This window comes from Mobula hypostoma, chromosome 1, assembly GCF_963921235.1.
Source record: "Mobula hypostoma chromosome 1, sMobHyp1.1, whole genome shotgun sequence".
In the NCBI taxonomy this organism is placed as follows: Eukaryota; Metazoa; Chordata; class Chondrichthyes; order Myliobatiformes; family Myliobatidae; genus Mobula; species Mobula hypostoma.
This window is the reverse complement of record NC_086097.1, coordinates 222080958-222103344: the sequence shown is the minus strand read 5'-3', so window position 1 is coordinate 222103344 and position 22387 is coordinate 222080958. Positions and strand designations below refer to the sequence as shown.

At 41.7% G+C, this 22387-nt stretch overlaps 1 protein-coding gene across 2 annotated transcripts in view; it reads left to right on the top strand.

The window, feature by feature from the left end:
• LOC134343350 (transient receptor potential cation channel subfamily A member 1-like) overlaps positions 1-22387 on the top strand; it is a 125674-nt gene that overhangs the window by 5748 nt on the left and 97539 nt on the right. For both annotated transcript variants that reach the window (XM_063042054.1, XM_063042047.1), the window contains exons 2-3: positions 18437-18620; positions 18812-18974. In XM_063042054.1, the coding sequence (XP_062898124.1) occupies positions 18519-18620; positions 18812-18974 (265 nt within the window). In that variant the 5' untranslated portion in view covers positions 18437-18518. The remainder of the gene's footprint in view (positions 1-18436; positions 18621-18811; positions 18975-22387) is intronic.

Sequence of the window (22387 nt, the reverse complement as noted above, 5' to 3'; positions counted from 1 at the left end):
TCCAGGTCTGGCCCTGAAATGTTGACTCTTTCTTCCTCTCCATAGATACTGCCTGATCTGCTGAGATCCTTCAGCATCTTGTGTGTTACTCTGGATCTCCAGCATCTGCAGAATCCCTGTGTTTTTGATCATTGGTAAACCAGATTGGTTTTGTGAATGCAGTGCTTTGTTTTGGATTAATTCATACACTTGTTCAAAAATCTTTCAGTCCATAAGCTAAAATGATTTGTTTACACATTTGATCCAGGGCAAATTTGTTTTCCTTCTTATAAAATACTCATGTTAATATGAGGAGCATTTGCTGTCATTCCAAAATTATTTATTGCATGGAAACACGAGGTAAATTCCAAAAAAAAAACCCCTGCAAATACAGTGAATAAAATGTTGAAATTTTAAAATTATCATTGAACTACTTCCTGCAAATCATACCCTTCAGTAAGGTTGGAAATCTACTATTCCTGCATTGTTCAGAGATGTACAGTTTATATCAAGGCCTCTATAAACAGGGTGATTACTATGACTAAGGCAATTAATTAACAAGCTTAAATTTAAAAATAAAGTAATATTGTCTTACTGTCATTGATTAAAGTGTTCCAACAATCCTCTGTGTCTCTCACCACTGAACAGACCCCCAGTGATCCATCTTCTATCTGAAAATTATCCTCAGTGTGGAAACTGGATCACAGACAAGGATACAGTGTAGCAAATCTTGCCTGACAAATCTGTTGGAATTCTTTGAAGAAATAACAAGCAGAGTAGACAAAGGAAGATCAGTTGATGTTGTGTACTTTGATTTTCAGAAGGCCTTTGACAAGGTGCCACACATGAGGCTGCTTAACAAATAATGAGCCCATGGTATTACAGGAAAGATTCCAACATGCATAAAGCAGTGGCTGATACTTTATACTTTATACTTTATTGTTGCAAAGCAATTGATACTAGAATGTACAATTATCATAGCGATACTTGATTCTGCGCTCCTGCTCCCTGGATTACAAATCGATAGTAAATATTAATAATTTAAATTATAAATCATAAATAGAAAATAGAGAAATGTAAAGTAAGGTAGTGCAAAAAAAACCGAGGGGCAGGTCCGGATATTTGGAGGTTACGGCCCAGATCCGGGTCTGGATCCGTTCAGCAGTCTTATCGCAGTTGGAAAGAAGCTGTTCCCAAATCTGGCTGTATGAGTCTTCAAGCTCCTGAGCCTTCTCCCGGAGGGAAGAGGGACGAAAAGTGTGTTGGTTGGGTGGGTCATGTCCTTGATTATCCTGGCAGCACTGCTCCGACAGCGTGTGGTGTAAAGTGAGTCCAAGGACGGAAGATTGGTTTGTGTGATGTGCTGCGCCGTGTTCACGAATTTCTGCAGCTTCTTCCAGTCTTGGACAGGACAACTTCCATACCAGGTTGTGATGCACCCTAAAAGAATGCTTTCTACAGTGCATCTATAAAAATTAGTGAGGGTTTTAAGGGACAGGCCAAATTTCTTTAGTTTTCTCAGCAAGTAAAGGCACTGGTGGGCCTTCTTGGCAGTGGACTCTGCTTGGTTGGGCCAAGTCAGGTCATTTGTGATATTGACCCTGAGGAACTTAAAGCTTTTGACCTGTTCCACTTGCGCACCACCGATGTAAATGGGGTCATGTGGTCCACTACTCCTTCTGAAGTCAACAACCAATTCCTTCATCTTGCTGACATTAAGGGATAGGTTATTGTCTTCGCACCATGCCATCAAGTTCTTAATTTCCTCTCTGTACTCAAGCTTATCATTACCCGAGATACAGCCTACAATTGTTGTGTCATCAGCAAACTTACACAGGTGTCACCTGCTTTTCGAACATTCGCTTTACGAAACCTCACTGTTACAAAAGACCTACATTAGTACCCTGTTTTCGCTTTCAGAAGGTGTTTTCACTGTTACGAAAAAAAAATCAGCGTGGGAAAAAAGGCACGTGAGCAGCGGCTCTCCCCCCGGATTCGGAACGGCATTGCTTTAACATGAGCCTGTGAGTAGCCGTTTGCAGGATGAGTTCTAAGGTATCGGAAAAGCCTGAAAGAGCTCGTAAGGGTGTTACACTTAGTGTAAAACTAGACATAATTAAGCATTTCGATCATGGTGAACGAAGTAAGGACAAAGTGAGTTTGGCCTGTGGAAGTTGACGAAGATGATGTTGAAGAGGTTTTGGCATCCCATGACCAAGAACTGACAGATTCAGAGCTGATGCAATTGGAAGAAAAAAGGATAACAATCAAAACTGAATGAGTAATGATAAAGTACAACTTTAATTTTGAAAGGGTACGTCGGTTTAGGGGATATTTGCAGGATGGTTTGAGTCCTTACAAAGAACTGTGTGATAGAAAAATGCGCGAAGCTCAGCAGTCAAGCAAGCCTTCCACATCAGCCACAGCAGACGACGAACCTCGACCTTCGACATTGAAGCGGGCAATCATAGGAGAAGATGAGCTGCCTGCCCTCATGGAAACAGACGACAATGAGATGACACCCCAGTGTCCCACCACCCCAACCCCCAGGCCACGGACAGATACCGATTTGCAGGGAATGCAATGGTAGCCGGGAGGCACACAGCACATCTTTAAGAAAAGAGCTTAAATAAACATGCTAATTGATTAGGTGTCGCCCGACATGTAATTGTCGGCCCAGATCAGAGACGATGCAATCGGAAATCGGCACTGATCTGGGCCAACAATTATGTGTCAGGTGGCACCTAATTAATTAGCATGTTTGTTTCAGCGTTTTTCTTAAAGATGTGCTGTGTGCCTCCCGGCTACCGTTGGACCCCTGTATGCTTCACGGCAATGTATCGCTCGGCGGCCCGGAGGGTGGGGGCCACTGCACCACCCAACCTGCGACGACTCAGCCTAACACACCATCATCAGTGTGCTCAGCGCTGTCTTCCCGATTCCGGTAAGTGATACTACACTGTACATACATTATTTCTACTTTATATAGGCTGTGTATTTTTACGTGTTATTTGGTATGATTTGGCACCTTCATAGCTTAAAGGTTACTGGGGAGAGTGTTTTTGCCAAGAGCGCTTGCGTGAGATTTTCTGCCGACGGCGCTTGCGTGAGATCTTCACTACGGAGAACAGTTCAGTAATGATTGTGGAAAAGTATTTCTACTTTATATAGGCTGCGTATTTATCATATCATTTCTGCTTTTACTATATGTTACTGTTATTTTAGGTTTAATGTGTTATTTGGCATGATTTGGTAGGTTATTTTTGGGTCTGTGAACGCTCACAAAATTTTCCCATATAAATAAATGGTAATTGCTTCTTTGCTTTACGACATTTCAGCTTACGAACCATTTCATAGGAACGCTCTACCTTCGGATGGCGGGGGAAACCTGTATATTGAGTTTGATGGAAACTTGGCTACACAATCATGGGTATAGAGTGAGTACAGCAGGGGGGCTGAGTACACAGCCTTGTGGGGCACCGGTGCTCAGAGTGATTGTAGAGAAGAGCTTGTTCCCTATTTTTTCAACCTGGGTTCTGTCTGTGAGGAAGTTGAAGATCCAGCTGCAGATCTGAGTGCTAAGGCCCAGGTTCTGGAGCTTAGGAATCAGTTTATTTGGAATGATGATATTAAAGGCAGAGCTGCAGTCAATGAAAAGGAGCCTTACTTATGCGTCTTTATTCTCCACGTGTTCTAAGGAGGAATGTAGGGCCAGATAGATGGCATCTGCCGTTGACCTGTTGCTCTGGTAAGCGAATTGCAACGTGTCGAGGTTGACCGGTAGGCTGTGGTTGATGTGTGCCATAACCAATCACTCGAAGCACTTCATAGCAATTGATGTCAGAGCCGCAGGTCGATAGTCATTCAGGCATGCCACTTTGCTCTTCTTCGGCACTGGGGTTATCGTTGCCTTCTTAAAACATGAAGGGATCTTAGGCTGAAGCAAGGAGCAGTTGAAGCTGTCAGCAAACACTCCAGCTAGCTCACTTGCACAGGCCCGGAGAACCCGTCCCGGCTCGACATCTGGGCCCGTCGCCTTCCTTGGATTTATCTTCAGGAAGGCCCTTCTAACGTCCTCCTCGGTGACAATGAATCTCAATGCCACCAGGTCTGGTTCATCCGGAGGGAGCGGGACGCTCCTCTTCTGTTTGAAGCTTGTGTAGAATACATTAAGTTCATCAGGAAAAGAAGCGCTGCAGTTATTGATATTCCCAGCCTTTTCTTTGTGCCCAGTGATCTCATTTAGATCCTGCCAAAGACTACTGCCATCCCTCTGGTTAGCCTGGGCTTCCAACTTGGCTCAATATTGCCTCTTGGCGCCCTTAATGGCTTTCCGGAGTTCACGCCTGGATTCCATGTAGTGACTGGTATCCCCAGACCTAAAAGCCACAGCTCTAGCCTTCAAAAGGGACTTGACCTCATAAATCATCCAAGGTTTCCGGTTCGGGGATACCCAGATCGTCTTGCGAGACATACAGTCCTCCATGCATTTCCAAATAAAGTCTGTGACAGCTGAGGCATACTCATCGAGGTTAGCTGCTGAGTCCTTGAATACTAACCAGTCCATCAATTCAAAGCAGTCATGGAGGGCCTCATCCGTTTCCTCCGTCCAACGCGACACTACTTTTGACACTGTGACCTCCCGCTTCAGTTCCTGTTTGTAAGCTGGGAGGAGGAGTACGGCCTGATGGTCTGATTTTCCGAAGTGAGGTCGTGGGACGGAACTGTAGGCATCCTTGACTGCTGTGTAGCAGTGGTCAAGTATATTCAGGCCTCTAGGGGGGCAGGAGACATGTTGGTATAACTTTGCAGCACCTTTCTGAGGTTGGCCTGGTTAAATTCCCCGGCTGTAATGAGCAAAGCCTCCAGACATCTGGTCTCAAGTTCACTGATGTTGGCATATAGCATGTTCAAAGCACACTCCACGTCCGCCTGGGAGGGAATGTAGACCGCTATCTGTATGACCGAGATGAATTCCCGTGGCAGATAGTAGGGACGACACTTCACCGACAGGTGTTCCAGGTCCGGGCTGCAGGAACTTGTCAGTGTCACTGTGTCCGAGCACCACGCAGTGTTGATCAGGAGGCAGACACCACCTCCCCTCGTCTTGCCCGAAGACGATTGGGCAGGAGGCAAATGGTGGAACTGAAGGGAGCCTTTTTTGGCTGGCTACTGGTGACTAGTGGTGTTCCACAGGGGGTCTGTGTTAGATCTGATTCTTTTTATATTATATGTCAGTGATTTGGATGTTGAAATTGATGGCTTTGTTGCAAAGTTTGCAGATGACAGGTAGTTTTGAGGAAGCTGAGAGGCTACAGGAGGACTTAAACAGTTTAGGAGAATGGGCAAAGAAATGGCAGAGGGAATACAGTGTTGGGAAGTGTATGGTCATGCACTTTGGTAGAAGAAGTGAAAGAGTTGACTATTTTCAAAATGGAGAAAATACAAAAAAAAACTGAGGTGCAAAGGGACTTGGGAGTCCTTGTGCAGGATTCACTAATTGCAGGTTGAGTCTGTGATGAGGAAGGCAAATGCAATGTTAGCATTCATTTCAAGAAGACTAGAATACAATAATAATAATGAAGTATTTTATTGATCCTGAGTGGGAATTTCTTTTGTTACAGCAGCAATATTTAAGAACAAACAAGTGTGCAGACGTAGCTAATAATAGTACAGAATAATAATATACACAATAATGTGTTTAATACACAATGTGCAATAATAATGTATGAAATAATATTTTCTATGATGTGTGTTCTCCTGTCACGAAGAGATGAGCTGTTGTATATGCTTTTGCATTTGGTAGGAAAGATTTTCTGTAACGATCCTTATGATAGGGGAGCTGAATGAGTCTGTTCGAAAGGGTTCTCTGCTGCTAATACAATAGGACATGGAGAGGATGTGCTGGATTGTCCATAATGGATAACTGTTTAGTGACCTCCTCTCCACCACTAACTCCAAGGTGTCTGGATTGTAGCCAAAGCCAGCCTTTTTGATGAGTTTATTTAGTCTTTTTGCATCACCAGAACCAATGCGACTCCCTGAACATAAAACAACAAAGAAGACTGCACTCGCTGCAACAGACTGGTAAAAGATCTCCAACATCCTGCTGCACACATCAAAGGATCTCAACTTCCTTAAAAAATAGAGCCTGCTCATCCCCTTCTTGTAAAGGCAGGAGATTGAGGCTGAGAGTAAAATTGGATCAGCCAAGGTAAAATGGCGGAGCAGATGCGATAGAGCAAATCGTCATCTGAACCCTTAGTGCCTAGGTGGCAGATGGGGCCTGCAGTTTCTGTAGCGGTAAAGATTTTACAGGGTAGGGTTGCTGGCCCTACGCCCAACCCCCAACCTGGAGGACCTGGTACTGTATTCGTCTGGCCCTTCACCTGGAACCTGCCCAGCAAGGTTGAACCTACCAGGGACTGAAGTCCCAGCTGGTAGAGCTCCCAGGATCATTAGGGTACACAAACCTCCTCACCACGATAAGGAACAGCACATAGGGAGGTAATAGGGCAAATAGCCTGGCCTAATTCTGCTCCTATATCTTATGGTCTTATGGTCTTTTCAATTTCGTTGGGTCAAGGTCATTTGACTTAACTGTGTCAGATTCCATTGGATGTAGCCCAGGGGCTATAAGTATTATTATGTTATGTCCCATCTTCAACTTTGTGCCTTCGGTAACTTCTTTTGGTTGGAAGCATGAGAAGAGTTTCTTCATCATATATGTTGGGGAACAACTAGATCCTTTTACATCTGTTCTATTCAACTCTGACTGGTTCAAACCAGTTAAACCAGGTCAGGATGACACTGGCCCCAAGATGATGAGATTACTTCTGCAAACCTACCATTATGCACAATAGTCAGCTTATCTGAGAATGGCCTCAGGTTTAACGGATCAGTAGCAGAAACCTCTTGTGTCCGTGTTCAATTGCTCAGAGCAAGATTCAATTCATTGAACAATGCGCAGAATGGCAGTTGCAAGGACAGTCTCACAAAATGGCCATTTCATTTCCTGTTCGCTGATTGTAGTTCTTCTGGCCAACAGCCCAAAACTGCTCACAATACTCCAGTGCAGTCTGACCTATGCCTTATAGAGCCTTAGTATTTCATCCTAGTCCAGTCCTCTTGAAATTAATGCATTTACTTTCCTTACTACTAACTCAACCTACAAGTTAACATTTAGGGAATCCTACTTGAGGACTTCCAAGTCCATTTGCACCTCTACGTTCTGTATTTGTTTCCTGATTAGAGAATAGTCAGCATTTTTATTCTTTCTACCAAACTGCATGGCCATAACCTCCCCTCACGGAATTCCATCTAGCACCTCTTTGCCCATTCTTCTAATCTGTCCATGCCTTGCTGCAGATTTTCTGCTTCCTCAACACTAAGTAGCTGTTGTGTATTTAATATTTCAGTAATATTTGAGTAATTTTGTAAATATGTTGTTGATTAAGCATTCTTTCATTGTTTAAATAATTCATTTCAAGTTATATGTATAAACATGTGAATTACATGTCATCACTTACATGTGATACGTGCACACCTTGCTTAAAGTAAACTCCAAGTTAGACCTGCATTCCTGGACTCCTGTGTCTTCCTTTCAATCAGTTTAATGTTTTGAAATTACTAAACATAACTTTGGTGATGAGGTGTTTTTAAAATGAACCCTGGAAGGCTTCCGACCTGTTGAAGCACAACGGGGCGTTCAAGTTTTTAAAAAATTGCAGCAAGGAACAGTGAAACAAAACAGCACATGTTCTTTGGAAGGGAAGACACGAGTTTTTGAAAAATGTTGGACAACAGAAATATCAACATCAACAGGACATCCTCCATGGGTTCATAGACTTCAAGAAGACATGCAATAGGGTGTGGCATAATGTACTCTGGACCACCATGAAGAGATACAACATGAGCCAGAAGCTGATGCAAACCATTAAGCAGCTCTACACCAAATCTAGTGCTGTGGTAATTTTCAGAGCACAGTTGGAGAGTGGTTCCGCACATCAGTTGGAGTCCAACAAGGCTGCCTCCTTTCACCCATGCTGTTCCAACATTTTCCAGGAGCAAATAATGACAGATGCCCTGGAAGACCATATCAGCACAGTTGGCATCGGAAGATAAATCATAACCAACCTCAGGTTTGCTGATGACATTGATGGGCTGGCAGGAAGTGAGGATGCCTTGTTAACTGTCTGGCTGATACATCTACCAGATATGGTATGGAAACCAGCACAGAGAAAACCAAGCTGACGAGAAACATTGGGGAGCCAATCACAACAAAAATCACAGGGACTGGACACGAACTAGAGACTGTCAAACAGTTCAAAAGTTTTGGCTCACTATCGACTAAGAAGGATCAAGGCCTGAAGTCCTTGCAAGGACAGCCCAAACAACAGCAATGCTGGCTGAACTAAAACCAGTCTGGAGAGATAATAGCATTGCTCTCAGATCCAAGTTGAAATTCTTGCATGCACTTGTGCTCTCCATCTTCTTGTATACATGCAAATTGTGGACTTTGACAGCAGAACTGCAAAAGAAGATCCAGGCAGCTTCAGAAAGCTCCTCGGCATCTCCTATACAGACCATGTCTCAAACGATGAAGTACAAAAAGCTTCACAATGAAGACCTACTCTCCACGGTAAAGAAGAGGAATCTGAGATGGTACGGCCACATAACAAGACCAAGTGGATTCTCATAGACCATTGTTCAAGGAACGGTGCAGGGGGAAAGAAAAAGTGGCAGACAGAGGAAGAAATGGACAGACAACATTGCAGAGTGGACTGGAGAGAGCTTTGCCACAACCCAGGCGCTCACCCACAACCGTGAGAGACGGAGGCAACTTGTGCAACGTTCATCTGTACAGCGTCCTTATGACCCAGGTAGCTTGTGCAATCTGTAACTGTAACCATGGAAAACAGAACAATTCACAGGTTCATAAAGAGGAAGTACTGGCAGATAATAATCATAGAAAAGAGTTGATGTTGTCAAAGTAATGCAGGAAAATTTAGAATCAACATCATCGTTAATTGCAGAATGCTTTAGGTTTCTTAAGCAGAATTAAAAAGAAGGGGATTCCAGTTCAGTGTATGTTGCTGAATTGAAGAGATTGTCTGAGCACGGTCAGTTCGGTATGGGCTTAATCATGCACGAAGAGATCATTTAGTTCGTGGAATCTTACAAGAAAGCATTCAAAAATGGCTCCTAACTGAAGTACAACTTACATTTAAAAGGAGTTGAAATCGCTGTTCAATGAAAACTGCAGAGTGAGACACAACTGAGTCAGATATGACAGTGTGAATAAAGTTGCAAAGTCTATACTGAAACTGGCCAGGCTGAACAAATTGTGTTACCATCGGGGCAGGGACTCACATTCGACAGATCAATGTGGGTTAAAAGCAAAAATTACAACAAGGTAGCGCACATACAAAGAGTATGCCGGGCAGACAAAAATAACTGGACTGCATAGGGAAGAGAAAAGCTAAAAAATCAAGTTGCAGTTTCAAAAAGAGCACTGATCTGCAAGCTGTTGATGAAAAATCTGATAAAGATGAGAGTGACACAGAACCGACTAGCCTTAAGATTTACAATGTGAAAATTAACCATAGCCAAGCAATATGAATGGTAAATTAATTAAAATGGAATTGGACACATGTTCAGCTGTTTCAGTCATTCCACAAAATGAGTTTGAACAGCATTTCAAAGATACCAAACAGAAGCCTGCAGGTATCCAACTAAGAACTTATACTGGAGAAAAGATAACTCCTGTGGGAATGACTTTTGCAACAGTGAAATACAACAACCAACAAACCACATTGAGCGTGTATGTGGTAAAAACAGGAGGACCAGCATTGTGGGGACATGATTGACTGACACAACTACAACTTGATTGGAGATCCATCCACCACTTGCATGCCACATCTCTGCAATGAAGCCAACTAATTAAGAACGGCACTGGATGATGCCACAACTGTCTCCATGCTGAACACCATGAACCATTGCCCAACAGTGGATAAATAGGTGTTGGTGCCAACCTCCATAACTCTGGTTGGAAAGCATATTGACCAAGAAAGGCCATGCTGCATTGTCACCTTCACGAGAAATTGTGGAAGTGACGAAAATAGTGGTCTGACAGCAATAGATTTTGTAGGCAGCATTTCTGAGAAAGCTTCTCATATGTTAATCAGGCAGTTACTTGAAAAATGTGGCTTGGTTTTAAACTGCTTTTTTGTGCTTTGCTTCTCAATGACTCTGTGAAAGTGAGTTCAAGGAGCTTCAGGAAAGTTGCAAGTATTTGGCTTTTTGTGAGTATAAACAATCAGATACTACTTCAGGTGGGAGATAAAAGAGTGCTTGTAAAATTAGAGGCAAAGACCACAGCCCAGCTGGATGAATGGAAGGCCAAAAAGAAAGGAGATGATGGAGATACGAAAACAGGGGGTTTTTCAGGTGATATTGTGGATGAGGAATCCAAAAGGAGAGATCAGAGCATAAAAGGAGCAAAAGAAGGATTAATAAGAGAATACTCCAGTGAACTAAATGGAGCTTCCCAAGATCAAGATGCACAAACTAGAAGAAGAAAAAGGAAAGAAGAGATAGAAAGAAAGAATATAAACAAGAAAGAGAATGGTGTGAAAGAGAGAAGGAACATGAGAAAGAAAAAGAAAGGGATCGTAGATCCAGGGAGACAAAACGAGAAGAAAGGTGTCCAGAGCTGAAAGAACCACTTCCTGCAGTCTCAGAGTCAACTCCTTCAACCACCACAGAGGAAGCCCCAGAACTTGAGATTGTTTTTATAGCCACAAGTCTCAACTGCCAAGCAAAGTGACTGCTCTTGTCAGAAAATACATTATCCCACAATAGTAAGAAAGCCTCCATAGCGATTAAATCTTTAGGCCTGAATGGGATAATTTAACAATTTACCATGCTGTGGATGTCTGTACTTAGTATAATATACCGTATATATAACTGAGATGCATTCTCTATTTAATTGGAGTTTATAGTTAAGCACAGAGGAGTGTTGTGTATTTAATATTTCAGTAATATTTGAGTAATTTTGTAAATATGCTGTTGATTAAGCATTCTTCCTTTGTTTAAATGATTCTTTATGAGTTATATGTATAAATACGTGAATTGCATAGATCATCATCACACTACCATGTGATATGTACATGCCTCGCTTAAAGTAAACGTGAAGCTAGACCTGCATTATCTGACTCCTGTGTTTTCCTTTGAATTAGTTTCATGATTTGAAGTTACAACACATAATTTTCCTGGCTGAATTTAATGAGTATCACTGGAAAATACTCAGTGAATTTTGCCAAAAACAATAGCATATCAGATTGTTCTGAGCTCATTCACTTTGGGAGTTCTCTTGAATGAGAATTTACATAATTTTGAATTTTGAACAATCCTTTGACTTCCTTTGCTATTTTTAATATCTAATCATTCTTGCCTTTTGAAGATTCTCTTTGTTACTTCCCAGAATTATCTCTTCTGAATATCCCTTTGGGAGAATTTGTAATTAGCTTTTTGGTGTAATTAGTCCATTATGCTAAAACAACCTTCATCAAAATGGTATATTATCTTCTAATTGACTGCAAAAATGTTAGGTTACTCAAACCTTCTTCCTGACACTAATTGTTTATCTTGTGAATACTGAGTGTGTTCACATAAAACACCTTTAATTTTATCTTTTTACCATTTATTCCATTTTTAACATTACATGATGGTATAATCTTATAAATATATGCTCTCTCACTCACCTCAGACTAGCTATCATTACCAATTTCATTATCATCATTTAAAGTTTTATTTTTATTTTTTCTTATTTCTCCTAACCTTAACCAGATATTTGGAGGGTGGCACATATTATTCCTTTGTTCAAGAAAGTAGAATAGGGATAACCTGGGACTTATAGACTAGAAGGTCCATAAGAAGCGCATTGGGAAAATTATTGGAGAAGATTCTTAAAGAAAGGATTTACGAGCATTTAGAGAAACACAGACGGATTTGGAACAGACATCAGAGTTTTGTGATGGTCAGGCCATTCCTTGTGAGCCTGATTGAATTCCTTGAGGATGTGACTAAGCACATTGAAGAATCTAGAGCTGTGGATGTGGTGCGTATCAATTTTAGTAAGATGTTTGATAAATATCAAAGCTGCTGGAGCAATGCAGGACTAATGCCCACAACAGGAACTCCAAAGACTTTGCTTAGAAGATAACCTTGTTCTGATGACCTGTTGTCACTAATTAAGACTCTTATTCATCCTTTGTTCTTTATTGCTTCTAGTTCTGAACAGTCTACCAGCTATTAATAGCCCAGTCTGAATGTTTTGTAATAAAATATGGTGTTGTCAACCTCCAGAAAAAAAAGTTAATCAACCCTGTAATGACACTGTCATGACAGCAACCCTAAAATCAGCAAAAAAAAATCGAAACATAGAAACATAGAAAACCTACAGCACAATACAGGCCCTTCTGCCCACAAAGCTGTGCCGAACATGTCACTACCTTAGAAATTACCTAGGGTTACCCATAGCTCTCTATTTTTCTAAGCTCCATGTATCCATCCAGGAGTCTCTTAAAAGACCCTATTGTTTCTGCCTCCAGCACCGCCACCGGCAGCCCATTTCACGCTCTCGCCACTCTCTGCGTAAAAAAACTTACCCCTGACATCTCCTCTGTACCTACTTCCAAGCACCTTAAAACTATGCCCTCTCATGCTAGACATTTCAGCCCTGGGAAAATGCCTCTGACAATCCACATGATCAATGCCTCTCGTTATCTCATTATATTTATTTTTGTAAATGTTCTTTATTGTCCATCCTTGATTGGCCCTGAAATGGTTACAGAGATCCACTCCACTTCCTAGACTGGTATAGTCTGTGTGTTGAAAGTTTGCCACGGAGCTTCTTCATGGTAAGTTCTGGGATCATGACCCAGTATCCAAAATGGTGTATTTACAAGACAGAGTGATCTGTTTTTAAAACTCCAATCATCTGTGATCGAATTATTCAGAAATTCCAGTGGTTTTGGCAGAATGCTCTCTGGGTGGTGTTTGCACTTTCCAAGGCTTTCTTCTGTGCTGTCTTCCACCTACCCAGAGTTCCTGCACTCCCTGAGTGATCACCAGAACAACAGTTCCTGCGTTCTCTGAATATTTACTGCAGTTCTAGTTTCTATTCTCCCTTCACCAGTACCCTGTTCTTATCCTCTCTTCCTGCTCAGTGCTCATTTCCTATGCTCCCTTCCTCTTACTGGACATCTGGATCCACACGCACTCTGGGTAGTTAAGAAGGCAAATGGAGTATTGGCCTTCATTAACTCGGGGATTTAGTTCAAGAGCTGCAAGGCCCTGGTTTAGTTCATTGCAGACCCTGGTTAGCCACACTTGGAGTATTTTATTCAGTTCTGGTTGCCTCATTTTAGGGAGGATGTAGAAACTTTAGAGAGGGTGCAGAGGAGATTTACCAGGATGCTGACTGCGTTAGAGAACTTGGCTTGTAAGGATAGGTTGAGGAAGCTAAGTCTGTTCTCTTTAGAGTTAAAGAGGATGAGAGGTGACTCGATAGAGGTGTATAAGATGATAGGAGGCATAGATAGAGTACACAGCAAAGACATTCTTCCAGGGTGGAAATGGTTAATACCAGTGGGCATTATTTTAAGGTGATTAGAGGGAAGTATAGGATGTTAGAGGCAGATTTTTTATACAGAGAATGGTAGATGTGTGGAATGCACAGCCAGGGGTTATGGTAGAGGGAGATACATTAGTGACATTTAAGAAGCTCATAGATAAGGACATGAGTGAAAGAAGCTGGAGTGGAATGGAAGGGCTAGAATAATTTTAGAATAGGGTAAAAGTTCGGCACAACACCGTGAGCTAATATGCTGTAATGTTCTATGCTTCCTTTAAACTCCCCTGGTTCTGTTGCACATGCTGTATTGAAACTTCATACGTTCAATTAAATGTTACTCGGTCACATCTTTTACAAAACTAATTTAAATGTATATTGGAGTGTAATTAAATTAACATCCGATAATGCTACTTTGGCACGATGAAGTCCCATGTGTGCTGGATTAGTGTAATTGTACTAACATACTGGTTCCATGCATCTGCTTTGCCAGGACTGTTCTGGAAGCTGATGAAGATGATTTTTAAATGTCCAGCTAAACATTCGCTCTGGATCCTTTAGGTGTGCTGACGATGGAAGAAAGGGAGTGATTGTTGAATGTGGTGTTTTGGATACTGTTCCAGCAGGTTACTTTAACTTGAATGTCATGTGAATATTGTTACAGCTCAGAATCAGAATCAGGTTTATTATCACCGGCATGTGTCGTGAAATTTGTTAACTTAGCAGCAGCAGTTCAATGCAATACATAATCTAGAAGAAGAAAAAAATAAAATAATAATAATAAATAAATAAATATATAAATTACGGTAAACATATATTGAATAGATTAAAAATCGTGCAAAAACAGAAATAATACATATTTTTAAAAAGTGAGGTAGTGTTCAAGGATTCAATGTCCATTTAGGAATCGGATGGCAGAGGGGAAGAAGCTGTTCCTGAATCGCTGAGTGTGTGCCTTCCAGCTTCTGTACCTCCTACCTGATGGCAACAGTGAGAAAAGGGCACACCCTGGGTGTTGAGGGTACTTAATCATGGACGCTGCCTTTCTGAGACATCGCTCCTTGCAGATGTCCTGGATTCCTTGTAGGCTAGTACCCGAGATGGAGCCGACTAAATTTACAACCCTCTGCAGCTTCTTTCGGTCCTGTGCAGTAGTTCTCCACCCCTCCCCATACCAGATGGTGATGCAGCCTGTCAGAATGCTTTCCACCGTACACCTATAGAAGGTGTTCCAGCAACCCCATCTGATGTTTTGCTTTGCAGGTGATGCAAGAGCTGAGTCACATGTCAAGCACTCTGCTCTAATTGCTGCAACATTAACCTCAGCATTTCAGGTCATTACGAATTTTCCAGATTATTGATTTTGCAGACCTCGGTAATGATATCTATTAAGGTGTCAAGAGCTTACACGCTTTTTTTTCAAGCCTTTCAAGACACACAATATAGAGTGCAGAAGACATAACAAATTACTTTATAATAGTTCATATCCTAATGACTCACTATTATTTTGGATAATTGGCAACCGGATACTGATTATATATTCTCGGGGAATTTGCAGTGAGAGATGACTTCAAATGAGTTTTTGGAAAATTGTGACCCAATGTTGTCAAAGGTTATTTTTGAGAAAATGGGAGCCAGAGAACAACACATATGTTTTGGTGAACTGGGAGTTACAATTTGGAGGGAAGGATGAGTAAATTGATTTGGGAGAACTGAGATTTTGAGAGATCAGTGAAGTGTTTTCTGTAACAAACTGGAAACCAGAAATCAGCAGAAGAAGGAAAAATCCAAGTAAAAGAGGCAAAGAGAGAGCGTGAGAAAAGACTGGCAGTAGATTTGAAAGTATATCTGAATCCAATCTATGAATGTGTAAAAAGAGGTTTTTAAGAGAGATGGACTAAATAACAGAGACCAAAATTGGAAGCAGGGGTATATGGATATTTTACCTTTTTTTTTGAGGAAGAATTTGCAGCTGAAATCTCATCAAAAGATGTTGGGATTCTGGAATGCTAAACATTGATAAAGAGGAGGTATTAGAAGGGTTAGTTGCACTTAAGTTGAGCAAATTATCTGATCAAGATGGGATGTATTCTAGGTTGCTGTGGAAAGCAAGGGATGAAATTACAGAGACCCTGGCCATAATCTTCCAGGCATCTATAGGTGGTACCTGAGGACTGGAAAATGTCAAATGTTACACCATTATTCAAAAAGAAACAGAGTGTGGGGAAACATCCAGTAACTTCAAGGAATCAGTTTAACATCAGAGTGTTCGAGAAATTTGAAGGAGGATAGAATTAGCATAAAGGTGTACATTTCTCACTGAAAGCCTGCAGATATTCATTAAAAAGACGTTTGGGCTGGAGGGAAATGTGGACAAGATGCCTGGATAGCTGGGCCAGTATTTTTCTTTGAACATTTTAATGACTCAGAGAACAATTTACCCATTTGCAGATGAAACAGAATTTGAGAGTACAGTGAATTTTCAGCAGCATGGTTGTGGATTTGAGGGAAATGTAGATAGTTCGGTGGAATGGTTGGTTGGTTGGTTGTTCGTCCATCATTGACGTCGATGAGGACCTCGACACCATTATGATGGTGTCGAGACTAGCGCGTGATTTGGATTTAAGTGAGGGAGAGTTGCGCAGCGTCAGCCTCACTCTCTCTTCCCAATTCCCATCTGGATCCAGTGGCAAGACAGCGTCTAGACGGCTGGAGATGAGACTAGGTGCAGTGGATGACCAGGACATCTTCTGTGTCTTGTCCTGCTCGACACGTTCTACGACGCTTGCAGAGACCGCCTTCTTGACCGTTGGACCTTCCATAGGTCTCGTCCGCTCAATCCGCCGGAGTCTGTCTTCACATGCTGGGATAGACAACTCCCTATCACACCGAGGGTTTGAGACCCATTGGCTACCCTCACCTGGTTTAGCCGGCTTGTCGAAGCCGTTGCCCGGGGTATGGCCGCTGTCGCATGCAAACAGCTACAGGGAGCCACAGGTGAGAGTTGAGTGCCAGGTGGGGACCAAAGGTGGACTAACCGCCTGAAAAGGACGCGACATGTTCCTCCACCAGAGGTGCTACCCCTCCCTGACACCCCATACACCCCAATGGTGGAATGGTAGTATACGTAACAAATGTGACATTTTGCTAGCAAGAAAAAGAAAAGAAAAAATAACTGCATAAATGAATACAAGAACGGTTGAACTCATTGCAACCTACTGAATATTGAAAGGCTTAGAGTGGATGTGGTGAAGTCGTTTCCTATAGTGGGGCAGTGATAGGACCAGAGGGCACAGCATCAGAATAGAAGAATGTCACTTGCGAACAGAGATGAGGAGGAATTTCTTTAGCCAGAAGGTGGTGAATCCGTGGAATTTGTGCCATGGGCAGCTGTGGAGGCCAAGGTTATTGGGTGAATTTAAAGCAGAGGTTGAAAGGTTCTTGATTGGTTGGTGCATGAAATGTTCTGGGGAGAAGGCAGGAGAACGGGATTAAGAGGGAAATGGATCAGCCATGATGAAATGGCAGAGCAGACTTGATGAGCCGAATGGCGTAATTGTGCTCCTATGTCTTATGCCCGTATGGTCTAACCAGGACATTTGGGGGTACTCATTGTAAGTTACAGGCAAAGTTGAAAAAGCAGTTAAAGCACCATACAGAATCATGGGTTTTATAAGTAGAGGCACAGAGAATAAGATTACATTTTTAAACTTCATATTAAAAGTATTTTGTCTATAATTGGAGTTCTGGATGCCACATTTTAGATAAGATTAGTAGCTTTAGTGTGTGCAGAAACAATTTCAGAAAATGATCCTAGAGAAGAGGGACTTCGCTTATTCAGATGAATTGGAGAAATTGAGGTTGCTCTTAGACCAGAGGAGATTAAGAGGAGATCTCATAGAAGTACCAAGAGACATGAAGGGTGCACAGGGAAGTAGATAGAGAGAAATTATTTCCATTGGCAGAGATGTCGAGAACCATAAAATGTTGGTATTTGCCAAAAGGGCCAGAAGTAGCATGAGGGATAATATGTTTATTCAGTGAGTGGTTGGACTCAGGGATATGCAGCCTGGAGTATCAGCAGAGGTACATTTGGGCTGCAGTATTCAAAAAAGATATGGGTGACAATTTGAATGGAAGGGTTTGCAGGTTTATGGAGAGAGGCTGGGGAGTAGAATTAACTGAATTTATTTTACTCAAAGCAAATGCGGAATCACTGGACAGAATGGCCTTCTTTCATTCTTTCATTCTGTGATTTTGTGAACATAATTTAGCTAGATATAAGACCATAAGACAAGAAGATATAGGAGCCATTCAGCCCATCGAGCCTGCTCTGCCATATAGTCATGGCTGATCCAATTCTTCCAGTCATCCCAACTCCCCTGCCTTCTCCCCATATCCTTTGATGCCCTGGCTAATCAAGAACCTATCTATCTCTGCCTTAAATGTATCCAATGACCTGGCCTCCACAGCCGCTTGTGGCAACAAATTCCACAGATTTACCACCCTCTGACTAAAGTAATTTCTCTGCATCTCTGTTCTAAATGGATGTCCTTCAATCCTGAAGTCATCCTTCTTGTCCTAGACTCCCCTACCATGGGAAATAACTTTGCCATATCTAATCTGGTCAGGACTTCTAACATTTGGAATGTTTCTATGAAATCCCCCTCATTCTCCTGAACTCCAGGGAATAAGCTGCCAGACTTTCCTCATATGGTCTCACCAAAATAATGAGAGAACTTACACTAACTGCCGTCAAAATGTCAAGATTTTAAACGGTTTGTTAATAATATTTAGAGTGTTCTTTTTGTGTCTTTCTAGGATTAAGAATGTGTCAATGAGTGCCTGAAAAGAAATTAGATTATACTCGGGGGAAACAAGTTTGGTTATTTGCTGAGGAACAATGCAATGTGTTATAACAAATGGGCAACAAAATACTCGTTCTTATTCTTCGATACAAAATATGGATGAATGTTCTTCACAGAAGAACATTAACATATTCAAGGTAAACGTATGAAGTATTCTGAATAAAACCAAATTACTGACTGAATGAAATGTGGAATCTGTACTTTGCTAATATAAATCCTGTGTGTTCCTGAAATGATCCAGATTTATTCCTTAAATCTTTCAAAAATGAGAAAAGATTGAACTCTTTATGTGTGAGTAGGTAATTAAGATGCTTAATTGTATTCTTAGCTGGTTGACCATGGTGACATAACACGGATTGAAAAGTTAATGGAAGTAGATAGTGACTGCCTGAGCCAAATGGATGAGGATAAGTCAACCCCATTGCATCACGCTGCTGGAGCGGGCCACCATAACATCTTGACATTAATCATTGGGTATACGAACCCTGAAGGTAAGTGGTCACTAGGTAAAATATGTTAAAAATAAAAGGACTTTTTTTTACATTATATGCAGTTATAAGGGGATGATTTCACATTTCTACCCTGCAGGTTATGCATTTATAGCCACTTGACGTCTTACATTACACAAAGACAGGTTTGAAAAGACTGTGTGAACCATGGTGACAAAATCCTTTCTTAGATGGCACCTTAATATAGGCTGAATCACAATTTCAAACTTTACAGCAAAAGCTGGCAGTAGACAGTATTATCACTGCAGGAAACTTGGGTATTCCATGGAAATGCAAAGTTTTTTTTTGACTTTTCCTGGGAACCAAGCATTCCTCATACCGTAATCGAAAGAGTCCAATTCCATTACTGGCCAGAATTTAATTTCCACCTTCACAGAGTGGGACATCTATGTTCTATGTTCATCCAGTCTTAAAATGAAGCTGGCACACTGAGACCAGCCGCATCCCTTTTCTGCTTCTGTTTCCCAAAAGCTTCATCAGCCCAGTCATTCAGCTGCTGGGGGGACAAAAAAAATGATTTTAAGAGAAGGGAAAAGGTAAAAAAAAAGGGAAAAAAGATAATCAAACTCCGGCATGAATGGTCCCAAGCCCGGATGCGAAAGGAAGGGGGTTGGGCATGGGGCTAGCAACTGCATCCCGGGAAAAACCCAGTGCTACAGAAACACCAGCAGAAGTTCTAAAGACCTCATTCCTGGGCAAGGAAGGATGCATCAAGAAGATGGGTTACACCTGGAGACAACATTAAAGCCGGGCCCAGGATAGAGGACCCTGGTGAGCCACTGTCAGTGGCCTTATCTCCAGCAGGTAATCAGCGCTGTTGCATTCTAGTCCACTTGAAGCCAGTGAATATTGGAGAAAGACCTATTCTCAGATACATTGTAAAGTGATGCCATATAGATTCATTGAGTCATAGAGAGCTACAGCACAGAAACAGACCTTTTGGCCCATCTGGCCCATACTGACCTATTTCTCTGTCTAGTTCTACCTGCTCCTGGTCCATAGACTTCAATATCTTTTTCTCTCATGTACCTATCGAAGCTGCCCTGGTATGTTGCAATCGAACCCACGTCCACTTCTGAAGGCAGCTCATTTCACCCGTGCGTCACCCTTTCAGTGAAGAAGCTTCCCCTTGGATTCCTCTTAACTATTTCACATTTCACTCTGAACCTATGATTTGTAGATCTGCGCTTGCCTAACCTCGGGGGAGAAGAGTCCGCATGTATTTACCTTATCTATACCCCACATAATTTTGCATATCTCTATAGGAACTGCATTCACTCTCTGCACTCCAGGGGGTAAATTCCTAATCTGTTCAACCTTTGACTGTAACTCAGGTCCTCATATTTCATTTAATGATTTTACATTAACTTTATGCTGATGGAGTATTGGTTTCTGTCAAGTCACTAGGGTCATAAGCTTATCACCATGTTGTATGTGTGCACTCATGTTTGCAATTTATAAAATTTATTACCTCTGACATCCAGTGCACTCTAGATTAAATTGAGTTCTTATGGATGTGACTTTACCCGTTAAAGTCATTATATATATTAACAGAATAACACTGAGCACAAAGAAGGCAATTCTTCTGAGATTCATTCTGACTTTGATTCATGAGTGCAATAGACGCAAATTATACTTGTAAAAATGTTGTATACCACAGGAATATCTCAGGCTTAGTTGTGCTCAGATGGATGCCCAGGGTGGTGTTGCACCTTTGCAAAATTCCTTGTGATGGGCAGAGTTTAGTGACTAGTAGTGGAGAGGGCAACAGGAGCCCTTGCTTGGGGATTCTTTGGTGGTTGTTTGGGAGGACTGGGCTCAAGGCTCAGGAGAGTGGCGCATTGAAAGATTGAGAGAAGTGCTGGTGTAGCTTCTGGGTTTCGGAGTGGGAGTGGGTAAGTGGAAGATTAGAAAATTTAAGGTCAGGAGCTAGAGTAGTTAGGAAAGTGGCTAGTTTGAGAAGAGAGGGAATTGCTGGATGGGCGACTGTGAATAGGAAATATTTCTAGATCATTTATCTAATTTATTCTGACTTAGACATTCATTTTATTGTAAAGAAGCACCAAAAGAGAAAAAATGATCTTATTTTGAAAACATCCACCCTAATCTACCCTGCCTCTGCTCCATTCAGGATCCCAAGCAATCCTTCCAGGTGAGGCAACAATTCACCTGCGAGTCAGCTGGGGGGGTCTTCTACTGTATCTGGTGCTCCTTGTGTGGCCTCTTTTATATCAGTAAGACCCGATGGAGATTGGTGTACTGCCTTGTCGAGCATATTTGCTCCATCTGCAATAAGTAGGATGTCCCAGTGGCAAACCATTTTAATTCCACCACCCATTTCCATTCTGAGATGTTGGTCGGTGGCCTCCTCTGTACTACCATGATGAGGCCGCTCTCTGGTTGGAGAAGCACACTTCATGTTGCATCTGGGTAGTCTCCAACCTAAGGACTTTTCCTTGAATCATTTGCTTGTTGTGCTACATAAAAGCTTCCATAAACATGTACATTGGACTGAATTTATATCTTAAATTTTAGTTTAAAAGGTATTCCTTGATATCAGATTAATAAGTTGATTCGGTCTGCTGAAAAGGGTTTAGCGCAAAAAATACTATTAGTCAAAGCTTTTAGTCAATTGATTCAATTTTAGAAAACTGAAAATGACTTTAAAAATGTATGCAGGTATTAGTTTCATTGGTGTACAGTGCTCATTTTCTGAGTAGATTAAACAATAATTTTTAATAGCTTTTAAAAGGGCAAAGAAAATTTGTGGTTAGCCACTAACAAAAATGTTTTGCTTTAAAAGCATCCTCTAAGACCCACTCAAATGAACACAACAGAGGAGACTAATTTTTATCTGGGATGGGTCTTCTGGTCTGCTTCTGGCAATGACTTTCAAACATGCATCAAAAATTATAATAAAGTGATATGTGCTGAATGGATTTTTGATCTTAAAAATTGTTTATCTTTTGTCCTGTGGCTAATGTTAGCTGAATTGGATTAGGGACATGATTGTAAACCCATGGAAGTTCCTGTCCTTGATGTGTATGTACAGGTTGTCCACACCATCCTCCTGCCATGCCATGCTAAAGAAATGGCTTTTATGTAAAATTTGAATGGGGCTTCAAAATGAAGCTTAATCTGTACTCAGCATGAGGTCAATGTCATGAACTCATAGATAGACACAGATAGACTGAAAACACGGGGTGTCAGTCAGGACAAGAACTGATTTAACTCATTCTCTACGATGGTCATAGAACCATAGAACCATAGAAACTACAGCACAGAAACAGGCCCTTTGGCCCTTATTGGCTGTGCCGAACCATTTTATGCCTAGTCCCACTGACCTGCACACGGACCATATCCCTCCATACACCTCCCATCCATGTATCTGTCCA